General features: G+C 55.7%; 1 protein-coding gene across 5 annotated transcripts in view; it reads right to left on the reverse strand.

The window, feature by feature from the left end:
* Positions 1 to 476: 476 nt before the first annotated feature.
* The window catches only part of NCF4 (neutrophil cytosolic factor 4), a 33,648-nt gene continuing 21,661 nt past the window's right edge, over positions 477 to 12,463 (reverse strand). For 3 of the 5 annotated variants that reach the window (XM_026010984.2, XM_026010985.2, XM_072742474.1), the window contains exons 3-10: positions 12,119 to 12,272; positions 9,931 to 10,001; positions 6,879 to 7,006; positions 5,697 to 5,754; positions 4,734 to 4,832; positions 2,293 to 2,423; positions 2,009 to 2,074; positions 477 to 857 (exon numbers count right to left, since the gene is read on the reverse strand). In XM_026010984.2, coding sequence (XP_025866769.1) covers positions 662 to 857; positions 2,009 to 2,074; positions 2,293 to 2,423; positions 4,734 to 4,832; positions 5,697 to 5,754; positions 6,879 to 7,006; positions 9,931 to 10,001; positions 12,119 to 12,272 — 903 coding nt within the window. In that variant the 3' untranslated portion in view covers positions 477 to 661. Of the gene's footprint in view, positions 858 to 2,001; positions 2,075 to 2,292; positions 2,424 to 4,733; positions 4,833 to 5,696; positions 5,755 to 6,878; positions 7,007 to 9,930; positions 10,002 to 12,118; positions 12,273 to 12,463 lie in introns of all 5 variants that reach the window. The other 2 variants (XM_072742477.1, XM_072742476.1) reach the window with 1 other exon arrangement.

A 12,463-nucleotide genomic window follows, 5' to 3' on the forward strand; every position in this document is an offset into this window, starting at 1 on the left:
TGTAGGTTCTGGCCCCAGTTGTAATCAGGGCGATGTGGGAAGAAAGGGGAAAGGCAGGATCACTGAAAAGTCCCACTACTTCTTATAAGGCTGTGATTCTTTGAAGAGTGTGTCCTATCTAGGGCTTAGCTGTTTCACATCAGTACGGCTCCTCAACCAGTCTGGTGGGGCAACATGTTAAAAACGACTGGCTTTGCCACAATGGAGCTTTCAAGGCCTGTTGAATTTTCATTGAGTGGATGTTTTCCAGTGGGTTGTTGTGGGTTTTATTGCTTATGGAAGAGGATGCCTCAACCAATTTCATTGGGACCATGGCCCTGCCAATGCCTTTATTTTGGTGGACAGGGCAAGCTGGAATGAGGCCCTATGCCAGGCCCCTTCTATATATAAATGACCCCTAATTTACGCTCATTGATGGAAATTTTACTCCGTTTCCTTTCTTTCCTCAAAAGAAACGGTCTTTCAGAGTCTGGACCTTTGAGATGAAAGGGTTTATTTTAATCTGAGACTGAGTGTACAGACAGACAGAATGCAAGCCAAGCCAAGTGGGTCCGTAGATTCGAACCAGGAAGTCTGTTCCATGTTCCCAGGCTTTCCTGGTCCTAATCTCCTCTGAGGGCTTCTTACAAGTGGCCCTCCCTGCTCCAGGGACACCATAGGCTCAGGGGACAGTGTTGTAGACTCTGTAGTCATCCTTTTGGGTGATGTGCAGCTTCCAAGGGAAGAGGTGCTTCTGGGAGGGGAGACCTTGGGCCTGCTTCACCATGAGCGCCACGTCCTCGTCCGACAGCAGCCGCACCAGATCCCCCTGAGCATCCCGGTAATTCAGGGCGATGTCTTCCCTCTGGAACTCCCGCCTGGGTGGGAAAGATCAGGGTTAATAGAAGGTCCAGGGGCCTCGGGCTTAAGCCTAAGGGATACAGGGAAAGGGGGCTGAGGGCTTTTGAGAGCCAGGAGCTAAGAATCAGAAGAGATCAGAGCTTGACACAGACCTTATCATCTGTGTGGTCCAACCTCCCACTGTACAGATGGAGAAACTGAGACAGGGGAGAAGAGGCTTCCACAACAAATTAGTGGCACAGCCTGAAGTGCTCTGTGTATAAATGTGCAGAGTTAAGAACCATCGTGGGGAAGAGGAGTGGGTTTGGCCAGGCACAAGCCACAGAGGATAGAGCCCCCGAGAGCTATTATCTGTGTGAAGGCTGGGGGAGAACTCTATAAGGATTGGGACCATCTGATGTGGGGTGCACGTGACTGGTGACAGTAAAAACTGATACAACCATTCTATAGGTAACTTGACAAATGGGGTGGGAAGCCTAACAGACTTGCAAACACCTTGATTTCAAAATTCCACTTCTAGAAACTCATCCTGAGGGAAAATTGGGCAAGTCACCAAATATGAGAAGTACAGCATTATTCCTGGTAGTAAGGGGAGGATAATCTAAATGGCCAAGAAGGGGTGACTACATTGACTATGGTGCATCCCCGGCATGATACTGTGCAGCGAGCTATCGTCATAGTTATGGGGTGGGAGTGGAGGTGTGCACTCAAGAAATCTAGATGTGCATCTAGTAATGAGAGGAGAAATATGTATATACATTTCACCTCTTTATACCTTTCTGTGATTTCTGACATTTTTTTTAATGATGAAAAGGAATTACTTTCATAGTCAGGAATAGAACAATTCCATTCTGCATGAATAAGCTGGATCTTGGGAGGTGGTGGTTCTCTGATGGCACAGGACCCAAGTCCAAGGTTTTTAGCTAGGAAGACTCTAGCTCTGGCTGCAAATCCACACTCGCAAGCTGTGTGACTCATCCAAGCCCCTGTATGTCGCTCTGCAGACCCCCACTCATCTCTGTCATGGGGTGTCTGCCCTGCAGGGCCAGGCTGGGGTTAAAGCAGAGGCAAAACACCTCGCACCTCCATGCACTGTGTTCCTTTCTCTGTTTGCTCCCCCAGGGGGCTGGCCCACCACCTCCACCCCCTGCCATCTCCCACCTATCACCTCATAAGCTGCATCAGGTCCTTGAACAGAGGGGTGCTGCTGAGGTCTTCCTCCACCGCGATGTCCCTAGGGGAAAACGGGCAGTGGTGAGGGGGCATCAGGCCGGAAGGGGACCCAGGAACAATAAGGGCAGGATCACAATGGATCTTGACATCTTGTTACCGAGGTAAGGCTTATCTGGAGGGCAGTGTGAGCCACTGCAGGCTTTTAGTCGAGTGAGGGGAGACCTACTTTGGGTCTCAGAGCCCAGAGTGGGATGTAGGGGGTGGGGTGGGGGCACGAACTTGGTGGTGCTGATGGTGTCTTCATAGTAGTAGCAGCGCAGCCAGTTGGTGGGGTCTTCCTCCTCCGGGAAGTCCTTGAGGATCTTCACGAATGACTGTGGGAAGATGCCCGTGGCTCCCCGGACAGTGCCCTGAGGAAGAAAGAAGGAGCTGCCCTCTTGGTGGGAGGAGAGGCAGCAGGGCTGAACCACTCCCCTCACCCAGGCCCCCTTATGATGATGCAGACAAGGTCGTATGCAGAGGTAGGAGAAAAAGTGACCAAGGTCGCCATCCTGTTCACCCCAAGAAGACTTATATTTCCATTCTAGAATAGGTCAAGATCTCTTTATCTGGAACGTTCATTTCATCTAATTCAGTCATTCATTCACAGACTTCATGAGCCCCGGGCACAAGGCAGGCTCTGGGACTCAGAATGGATGGCAGTCCTTGCCTTTCCGCTTGCAGCCATGTTATAACGGGTGACGCAGGGAAGCAGGTGAACTTTATGCTGAGCCAGTGGCCGGAGGCGTTAGGGAGGAACACAGATGGGGGACGGAGATGACATGGTGGCTCCCTTCACTCACTCATTCATTCATTCATTCATTCATTCCTTCTGCGGACACCACAGAGCACCTGCTCTAGCCCCAATGGCCAGAAATCTCTCTCCAGCCCAGGCCAAGCCCAGCCACTGCCTGTGCTTTGCCCACATGTCCTCTTAATCCTCACAACCCTAGAGAAGACATATTATCCACATCCCATTTTGCAGACCCGTAAACTGAGGTCCAAAGTAATCCCCTCACCTTCCCCTAAAGCTGAGGCCAGAAGTTGGCCAACCGACTCACACAGAGAGCTTTTCAGAAAATAGGAAGGTAGCAAGCATTTCCTATTTCTGGAGCATTTCCCAGCAATACCCGACAGCTGTAAGAGCCTTAGTGTCCTGGGGCCTCTGGGTGGCTCAGTGGTTGAGGGTCTGCCTTCAGCTCAGATCGTGATCCCGAGTCCTGGGATCGAGTCCCACATTGGGCTCCATGTGGGGAGCCTGTTCTCCCTCTGCCTGTGTCTCTGCCTCTTTCTCTGTGTTTGTCATGAATAAATAAATAAAATCTAAAAAAAAAAAAAAAAAAAAAAGGAGCCTTAGTGTCCCAGGACAAGTCAGTGAGACAGATGGTCCTGCGGCTCTCTAGCCCCTGGCCACCAGGGACCCTCCTCTCCCCTCGAGTCCCTCGAGATGGCTGTCCCCCATCTCCTTCAGACACCTCTTGCCTCAGAAGCCTCAACAAAAATGGAATTTTGTGTAGGAACAGCAGGACCCGATCCAAACGACTGGAACCAGAGCCAGGACCTCCCATCTCCACTCACTGAGTTAGTATGAGTCCCTGTAGGGGCCACACGCCAGGTTTGCATGGAGACAAAGCAAGGATCAAGACAGGACTCTTATCTGACCTTCCCAGCAGATGGATGCATCTAGGCCCTCTATGGGCCAAGCCCCGCATAGCTGCGCCTGGGTCAGCCCTCCCAGGATGGCTATGAAGAAACTGCCAGCTATCTCCGTTTACGGAAAAGGAAACCACAGGGTTGAGCAAAGTTCCCAGAGATGCAAAGCTAGTTGAAAACAAGTAGGAAATGACACCAGATAGGCCGACTCCAGAGCTCAAGGTCGGCATCACTATCTTGTCTCACTGCCTTCAAGTTAAGGGACATCATCCCAGATGACACACCAGTGCGTCTTGGCTGCGGGTGATTTTGCGCCCCCCTCCCCCCGCCAGCCAAATGTCTGCAGATGTTTGATTATAAACTGCAGGGGTGCTACTGGCATCTAGTGAGCAGAGCCCGAGGTTGTGGCTAACCCCCCTACAATGCACAGGATTGCCCCACACCAAAGAACCATCTGGCCCCAAATGTCAACAGTGCCGTGGCTAAGAAACCCCAAGATAGACCAAGATATTAAATTCAGTAGATTAACCAACTTGCCTAAAGCAACTGTTTGTTGGGGTCAGAACCAAAGGGAAGTGTGGTCTCCAGAATCTTCTGCCCCAGTCACACAACTGCCTCCCCATGGCTGTATTCCTCGGCTGCCCCCACCCAGCAGCTTTGATTCCCAGGACTATCTGCAGATGGCATCTCTTCCCTGAGCCATTCCCCACCCCTGCCCCCCTCTGGTCTCCTGCCACAACCAGACGCAAAACAACCTCACCTCCAACTTACCTCCAACCTCACCTGCATCCTCACCTGCACCTTCACCTCCAACTTCACCCCCATTCACACACCAACCTCATCCCCATCCTCACCTCCAACATCACCTCCAACCTCAGCCCCATCATCACTCCCAACCTCACCTCCAACCTTACTCCCATCCTCATCAACCTTACCCCATCATCACCCAACCTCATCTGCAACCTCACCTGCATCCTCATCTGCATCTTCACCTCCAACATCACCTCTAACCTTACCCCCATCCTCACCTCCAGCCAGTCTTTATTGATCCGACTGAGAAGGATGATCACATCTCCAGCTTTGAAATTCAGCTCCAGTTTGCTGTTGCCAGTGAAGTCAAACAAGGCCTGGGAGAAGAGTGGAGCAGGGCAGGAGGGAGGAAGCATCCACTGAATTCCTACTAAAGTGCTTTGCATACTTCAGCGTCCCAGTTAACAGCTGAGGACACTGGCCCAGGAAGCATGACCGACTTGTCTGAGGCCACGCCATTTGTTAGTGGGGAAGCTTGGATTAGAACCCAGGTCTCGGGGATCCCTGGGTGGCTCAGCAGTTTAGCGTCTGCCTTTGGCCCAGGGCGCGATCCTGGAGTCCCGGGATCGAGTCTCATGTCAGGCTCCTGGCATGGAGCCTGCTTCTCCTTCTGCCTGTGTCTCTGCCTCTCTCTCTCTATGTCTATCATAAATAAATAAATAAATCTTAAAAAAAAAAAAAAAAGAACCCAGGTCTCTCTGACTCCAGAATGGTGCTCCTTTCAGACCTGGTGGGATGAACACAGAGAGGCAAGGATCCAAACTCCCTGGGCCGAGCCCCTTCCTCAGCCCCCCAAGCCTTGGCGCAGGCTCCAGTGCTCCCATAAACCCAGGGCACTGACCACACTGTCTCTGCATGGGTGTCCCCAGGGAGCTGGGAGCTCCTTAAGGACAGGACCTGGTTCGAGTCATGTCTGATGCTTCAGTCCCCACAGTGGGGCGGCCCAGAGGAGGCCAGGAAGGCTTGCTGAACGGATGGTGGATAGCTGTGTTCCCCCTGCCTCTGAGTACTCCCCACATTGCCTCCTGTCAGCTGGGCCCCCTTGGGACTGAGGCTGAGGCCCCTCCTCCCCGCAGCACCCAGTCCCAATCGTAGGCACACAGAGGGCGCCCTGTAGGAGAGCACAGTGGTGCAGGGTGGAGCCCAGAGGTGGGGTGGGAGGCCTGGCCCGCCGGGGGTACCTCTGCTCGTGGAGCTGCCATGCGGTCAAAGACGGCATCTTGGGGGGACTCGTTCTTGCTGTGGAGAGAGAAGGGAGGCCTATCAGTCCTCCCGGCCCCTCAGAGCCGGGCTCCCTGCTTCTGTGCCCAGAGAAGCCTCTCTTCAGGGGCAGGAGAGGATGTTAAAAATGCAGCTATGATTGCTCGTCTGGGCCATCATACTTACTCCCTGTTCCCATTGCCCCTGGGAGAGGGACCATATCCCCCTCTGTGGACCAGGAGGGACCGTATCCCTCCTCCACTTAGCGAGGAGGGGGGAGGAATATACACATCTGCTTAGCACCCTAGCTTATCAACCCTTTCACATCTGCTCTTCCTTCTACTCCTCACACTCAACCTCTAGTCTTTCCGCTAAGAAAATGGGCTGGAGAAGCACTCTGCATCAGGGCTCCAGGCACAGGGCTGCCTCTTGGCTCAGCTGGAATTGAGACCCTGCCTACCTGTATGTCCCGGGGACATGGCCAGGCATGGAGAGGACACTCGGAGGTACTGGCCTCAGGAAGGAGGGAGGATCTGGGAGGGAGGCCGGGGCTCAGGAGTACTGTCCCTGGAACTCTTAGCAGCAGTAACCCGGCCTTGGGAAGCCTAGCCCTATTTCAGTGGTTTGGGTTTTCTGTGATTGGAAAGACCCTTAGGAAGGAGCTGGGTGGGAACGGTGGGCTCTTTAGAATCTGAGAGGAAGCAGCATCCTCAGGGGCCAGTGTGACACACCAGGAGTCACAGCCAGCCCCATGGAACTGCAACTGAGGCTGGGCACAGGGCATCCCAGGAGATACTCTGGGAGCATCTGCGGAGAGAGCAGCTCCTCCTTTCCTCCCCCTCAGCTCTCTCCAGGCACCCCAAGGCCTGAGGTACCCCCAGTGGGTGCTGTGCCACCAAATATCCCCATCAGTGGCCCAGCCCCTGTCCTCCATCCTCATCGTCACACACATCAGAAGGCACCCACCTTCTATCCCTCCAGGCCCTGTGCTTGGTTTTCCAAGCTCATCTAACAAGCAGAACCTCCTGGGGTGTTCAGGGATCAAAGTGATCTCTAGGAAAAGAAGCGTCTTTGCAGGGGCGGAGGACATCTGGGACAGAGCACCTGGTTAGGGACACCTTCTGTGCATGTGGCCCACAGAAGCACAGGGGCTGGTCACTTACACCTTCCGGGTGCGCGGCCGGAGCCGGCGCAGCGCCTGGGGCACCTGCTCCGAGTCATAGGGCGACTGGTAGAAGAAGATCCGGACATCCTCGTCCATCAGCACCCAGATGGGCAGGCTGAGGAGGCTCTGCATTTGGGAGAGGAGGCAGGAGCAGGGTGGTCAACAGAAAGGTCTGGACATCCTGACCCATCTGCTCCATTCCCATGTCCCATGCTGGTCCCTCCCTCTCTCTCTCGTAATAAAGCTCTCTGCCTGATCACAGATGCAAGACAGTATTTCTCTTCACACAAGAGAGGCAACATCTCATGAGCTTTCCCCCGGGTGCGAGGTCAGGAGGGGACCAACCGGCTTGAGAACACTTCATTTGGAAAAGACCTAAAGGCCTCCAGACGTAACACTGATGGTGACGGCAGGTAAAGTGACGTGGTGGTGACTATGCAGGCACCGCACTGAGTGCCACCCCATGTGACTTCACTCCGTCTCACAACAACCTCAAAGTTGGTGTGAGAGAGGTTAGGGGACCTGCCCGAGGCCACCTGGTCCAGCAGGTGACAGAGCTGGGCCACCTAGAGCCATCTGTCACCAGGGCCCATCCCCCAGTGAAAAATGAGACAATAGTAGGAGGAAGGATACTTCAAATAACTCAAATCAACAACAGTTGGTGACATTACAGCCTAAAAAATGCTTTCTGATTGACACCTTATCTCATGTCACAGTTGGGGAAACTGAGGCTCAAAAGGGCAAAGTACCTGACCCGCTTGGCAGAGCTAAGAAGCAGTGAAGCCGGGACCCTCACTCAGTGTGATGCTGGTTACTCCCACCACAGGGCAAAGATCCGCAGACCGTGAGGATGCAGAGTAGCCGGGCCCCCGCAGGGTCATCCCCCGCAGCTGCATAGCGCAAAGGTCCCCAGGGGTACCGTGGTTGCCTTTGGGTGCTATGGCTCCAGAGGCACGCAGACCCCCCTCCTCTTGGAGAATCCCACGGAGGCAGCAGGACGGGGAGGGGCCCAGAGGTCCATTTCGGAGGAACTGGGAATGCAGAGCCTGGAAAGGACGGGGCTGATATCTGGGGAGGGTGGGGAGGCGGCCCATAGATGGGCTTCAGGGGACAGACCCTGAGCCAGTGGGTGGCCTTGGGCAAGCGTAATTAAGGGGGGGATGACAATAGTGTCTGCCTTGCGGAATGGCGTGAGGCTTAAAGGAGCGATTCGTGCACAGCACTTAGAACACTCCGGGCATCTAGCGGGGCCCCTGCGGAGTTGGGATCATCCGCCGTCGCTGTCACTTTCATTACAACGTAGCGTGGGGGTGAAATCTGGCCCTGGAGTCACAGAGCCACGAGTTCAAGTCTCTGCCCTCCTGTCTAGCCGCTCTATGACATGGAGTGGGCGGCCCCACCTCTTCGTACCTCCACGTCCCCTTGTGAAGAATGATAACAGTATCTAACTCACAAGGTATTGATGGAAATAAATAAGCCTATTTTTGTATCCGACAAACGTATAGCAAGATGCTCCTGGCTGCTGGTCCAAGCACCCCACACCTTTCCAGGCAGGTGCAGGCGTCATCATCACATGACCCATATTCTCCGTGAGGACAGTGGTGAGACCAGTGGGTGGAAGCTACAGGGAATCTGGTCTTTCTAATCGCCGTGCAACAGGGTGCGGACAGGGAAGAGTGGTGGTGAGTTCCCCGTCCCCAAATGTTTCAAGCATGGGCTGGGGTTAGCCAGAGCACAGAGGCCTACAGTGATTGAGTCCTGGGCTTTGAGGAACCGAATCAGACAGAGAGGCAGAGGTGGGATCCTCCAGGCTGCTGGTGGCTGAGCCCCGGGTGGGACGAAGAGCCCAAGCTCTACAGCCTCATCCCTCTCTGGGGAGCTCCCCCCTCCCCTGGCCCTGCAGGAGGGGACAGGAGCCTCCAGCCGCCCTGGAGCAGCCATCACAGTGCACCCCCCCAGCCCCTCCGCAGCCTAGAGGCTTCCCACTGCCCCTCCTGTGGGCTCAGAGCAGGATTCCTGAACCGACCACTCCCCTCCTGCCTCCCACCTCCTCTGCTCTCCTGCTGCTCATTCCGCCAGGGGTTACCATCTCTCGAAGTCTGGAAGCTCCCAACATCACTCCCCTCCCATGAGACCAGAGAGCAGAGCGCACTGCCCCATTTCATAGGTGAGGAAACCAAGGCCGAGAGAGCATGAGCAACTTGCCTCAAGTCACCCAAATAGTCAATGTCAGAGCAAAGACTGAAGACTCCTAGCTCTGTGCCCTTCAGCCAGGAGAGTAGAAGAGGAGGGGGCTCTTCTACTCTTCTGTAGGAAGGAGTTAGGCTGTTAGGGTGCCTCTGTGCTATGGGGAGAGATTCCTTCTCCAGTTTCTTAAGGTTGCCACCAAGCCATGGCTTGGATGCCTCTGGTGACAGGGTGCTCACCACCTCATGAGGACAACTGGCCCTTTCTTGCATGGTCCTGATTGATAGAAGGCTTTTCCTGACTAGCCTAGTCTCTCCCTTCAGGGTGCCTCTTTCTTTGTGCTCCCATCTCCTGGGGATGCAGACAGTTTACAGGTCGGGAGATACCCATGGGCACCCGGGCAAGGCCCACGAATGCAACCAAATCATCCCATGCATTGGCAAGGGAGGGCCTTTCTCCAGTTGGTATAAAGGCCCTGCGTGAGAGAGCTGGGGTCCTGGCCCGTCATGCCCCTGTTACATAGGTCACAGCTTTGTGATTTCGTGACCCACTTGTCAGAGTCCCCACAGGGCAGATATCAGATCCTCGGCATCAGAACACCCGGCACAGACAGCAGACTTGTCGATTCAGAGTGTGGTTCCTTGCGCCTTCTCCACTGCTTCCGCCCCACCCCCAACAGCCCCAACATCCTGTTTCCCTCCCCAGTCTCTTTAAGGATTGAAGATGGGGGCCATCAGAGCAGGAGAACGGGCCCCCCAGGCCAGGCTCATGGACGGCACATGGGCTGCTTCCCCCTCCAGACCCTGCCAGGGGCCCTCCCAGGGGTCCTCCCAGGCGCCAGGGTGACACGGCCCCGCTGTTACCTTCATGTAGGCATTGAGGGCAGGTATCCGCATCTCCGCGATCTCCTGTTTCACACCCACATAGACTTTGGCTGCAGAAATGCAAAGAGCTGCCCTGAGATCCTGGCCCAAGACCATGGTCTCTGGGCTCCAAGCCACCCACCTGGTCCAGGAATCTTCCCTGCTGGCTCCGCAGGGCTGAGGGGGCCACTCCAGCCACCCCACCTTTCAACTTGAATTCTCTCAATTGTCCTGTCACCAGGGGATATTTTTCTTGTCATATTTATTTATTGCCCATATCTCTACACACACACACACACACACACACTCAGGATTCTTGGCTCCAAGAGAAAAGGAGCTTTGCCTTGCTCACAGCTATATCCCGCACCTAGGATGGGGGTCCTCATCCCCAGCTGCACATGTAAGTCACCTGGGCAGCATTTAAAAATCTCATTGTGTAGGACCCAGAATAATTAAATCAGAATCTCTGGGGGTGGGACTCGGGCATCAGAATTCTTTCAACCTCAAGGTACTTCTAATATGCCCCCCGAGGTTAGGAACCAAGGCCCTAGAAAAATGCCCCAATCCATCAATATATGTTGAGTAGATGGATGCATCATTGCTCAAAAGCAAGGCAGTGTGTTCGGGGGTGGGGGTGGGGGGACAAAAGGAAACAGATGATGGCTGACCCACGACAAATGTCGTCCCCAGGAGCCTTAGGTGGGGGCCTTGGTAGAACCGTCCACCCAAAGCATCCCCACCAGAAGACAAATGCCTGGCTCCTGTTGTCTGTGAGATGGGCAGGGGCTGGTGCCTGGCAGGGGTAGGAGGGCAGTGTCTGAGGTCTGGGGGAGGGAGGCATTTGGGATGAAACAGCCACAAGAGAGCCGTTAAGATCAGAGATCAGATTATCTGGCAGTGGGGAGGGTATTGAGAGGGAGGAGAGAGCGGAAGATGGCACCGTTGAGGAGGCCCAAGAACCTCCCAAGGAGCACAGAGAGGGCCGAGAGGGAGGAAGAGAACCCGGAGGAGGTCCCGGAGAGCTTCCCAGAGGAAGAAGCAGGACAGTGAAGGTGAGGCCGGGCTGTGCCCACAGAAGTCTAAGTTAACAACAGGTCAGGGGTCACCTCCCCAGGAGGAGCGCAGTGGGGGGCAGTGGGAGCTGAAACCAAGCTGGCGGGTGAGCAGGGGATGGAGGGGGAAGGGGCAAAGTGAGTGAGATTTTGAGGGCCTTCGGGGCCCAAGGGGGCTGCCGCAGGAACACCTCCTTGTGGCACATGCTTGTCCAAAGACAGGAGGACTGAGGCTGTGGGAGAGCCTGGCGGAGTCAATTAATAAGGAGAAGGCAAGTGTACAGGAGGCAGAGGAGAGGCCATCAGGGGAAAGCCAGGGGGAGGGGGGCAAAGCCCCAATGGGAGACTAAGAGCAGGAAGGTCCCCTGTCCCCTGCAGCCCGCAGACAGGGAAGGGGCAGGTGCAAGCGCAAGTGGCTGGGGTCAGGAGCACAAGAGAAGCCAGGAGCTCCTGGGGGGCAGCTTCAGCACCTCCGTGGGGCTGCTTGCAGGCCTCAGTGGGAACAGAGAGAGAGCAAGCCGGAGGTAGGGTGTGGAGCTTACAGAAGGAAAGGACAGGAGGTGTCTCTGCTGTGTGTGGCAAGGGTGCCTGTATGCGGCCTGCAGGGTGTGGGGGGCACCCCGAGACTACCCCGTGTACCCGGCACCCCACGCTACTGCAGGGCTCATGAGTGCAGGTGTCGAGGAGCTACAGACCTGGGCCGACCTGAGGTGCATGTTTGGGCTGAGCTGGGAGAGAGCCCAGGAGGCAAGGGGTGAGGGGACTGTCCAATGCCCATGGTGTCCCAGCAGACCAGGGAAGGGAGGGGCACGGGGAACTGCCCAAGCTGGGGCGGCTCTAGACAGGGCTGGAGGGGGTGCTGGAGACCAGTCGGCGTGGTGAACGAGGGATGGACGGCCAAAACAGGGTGGCTGTCAGCATCACTGGTCCCCCGTGACCAGGAGGTCAAGGGCCGCAAGGCTAGAGGAGGCAGCCCGTGACAGCCAGAGGGGCCACAGACTAACTGGTTGGCATGGAGGCAGACATGGAGTGACCACCAGGGGCAGCAGAGCCAAAGGGAGAGGCCCGGGGTATGCGGGGCACGCAGCTCTGTCGAGGGGCAGGGCGCCCAGCTCCCCGGGCCGTGGACTCCCCACCTGGGAGCGTGGGCAGGCTGCAGGTGAAGGGGTTGCTCTTGTTCTCCGGCCCAAACCGCTCCTCCAGCTTGCTCTGCAAGGCGTGGAACTGGCGGTAGCGGCGGTAGATGAGGTACTTGGATCCCCCTTTGGTCTTCACCTCGATGACGAAAACCTAAGGAGGACACAGGCCAGAGTATAGGGAGGCCAGGGACCAATGAGGGTGCGGGGGGTCGAAGGTCCTAGGATTAGAGCAGTGGTTCTCTGCCTCGATTCTCCCCTGGGAGCCAGGCACTGCCCTGGGGTGGGGGCTGACCTGGGCCGTGCCCAGCAGCCCCCCTGGGCTCGGTCCACCGAGGCCAGCTT

This window comes from Vulpes vulpes, chromosome 16, assembly GCF_048418805.1.
Source record: "Vulpes vulpes isolate BD-2025 chromosome 16, VulVul3, whole genome shotgun sequence".
NCBI classification, from domain to species: Eukaryota; Metazoa; Chordata; class Mammalia; order Carnivora; family Canidae; genus Vulpes; species Vulpes vulpes.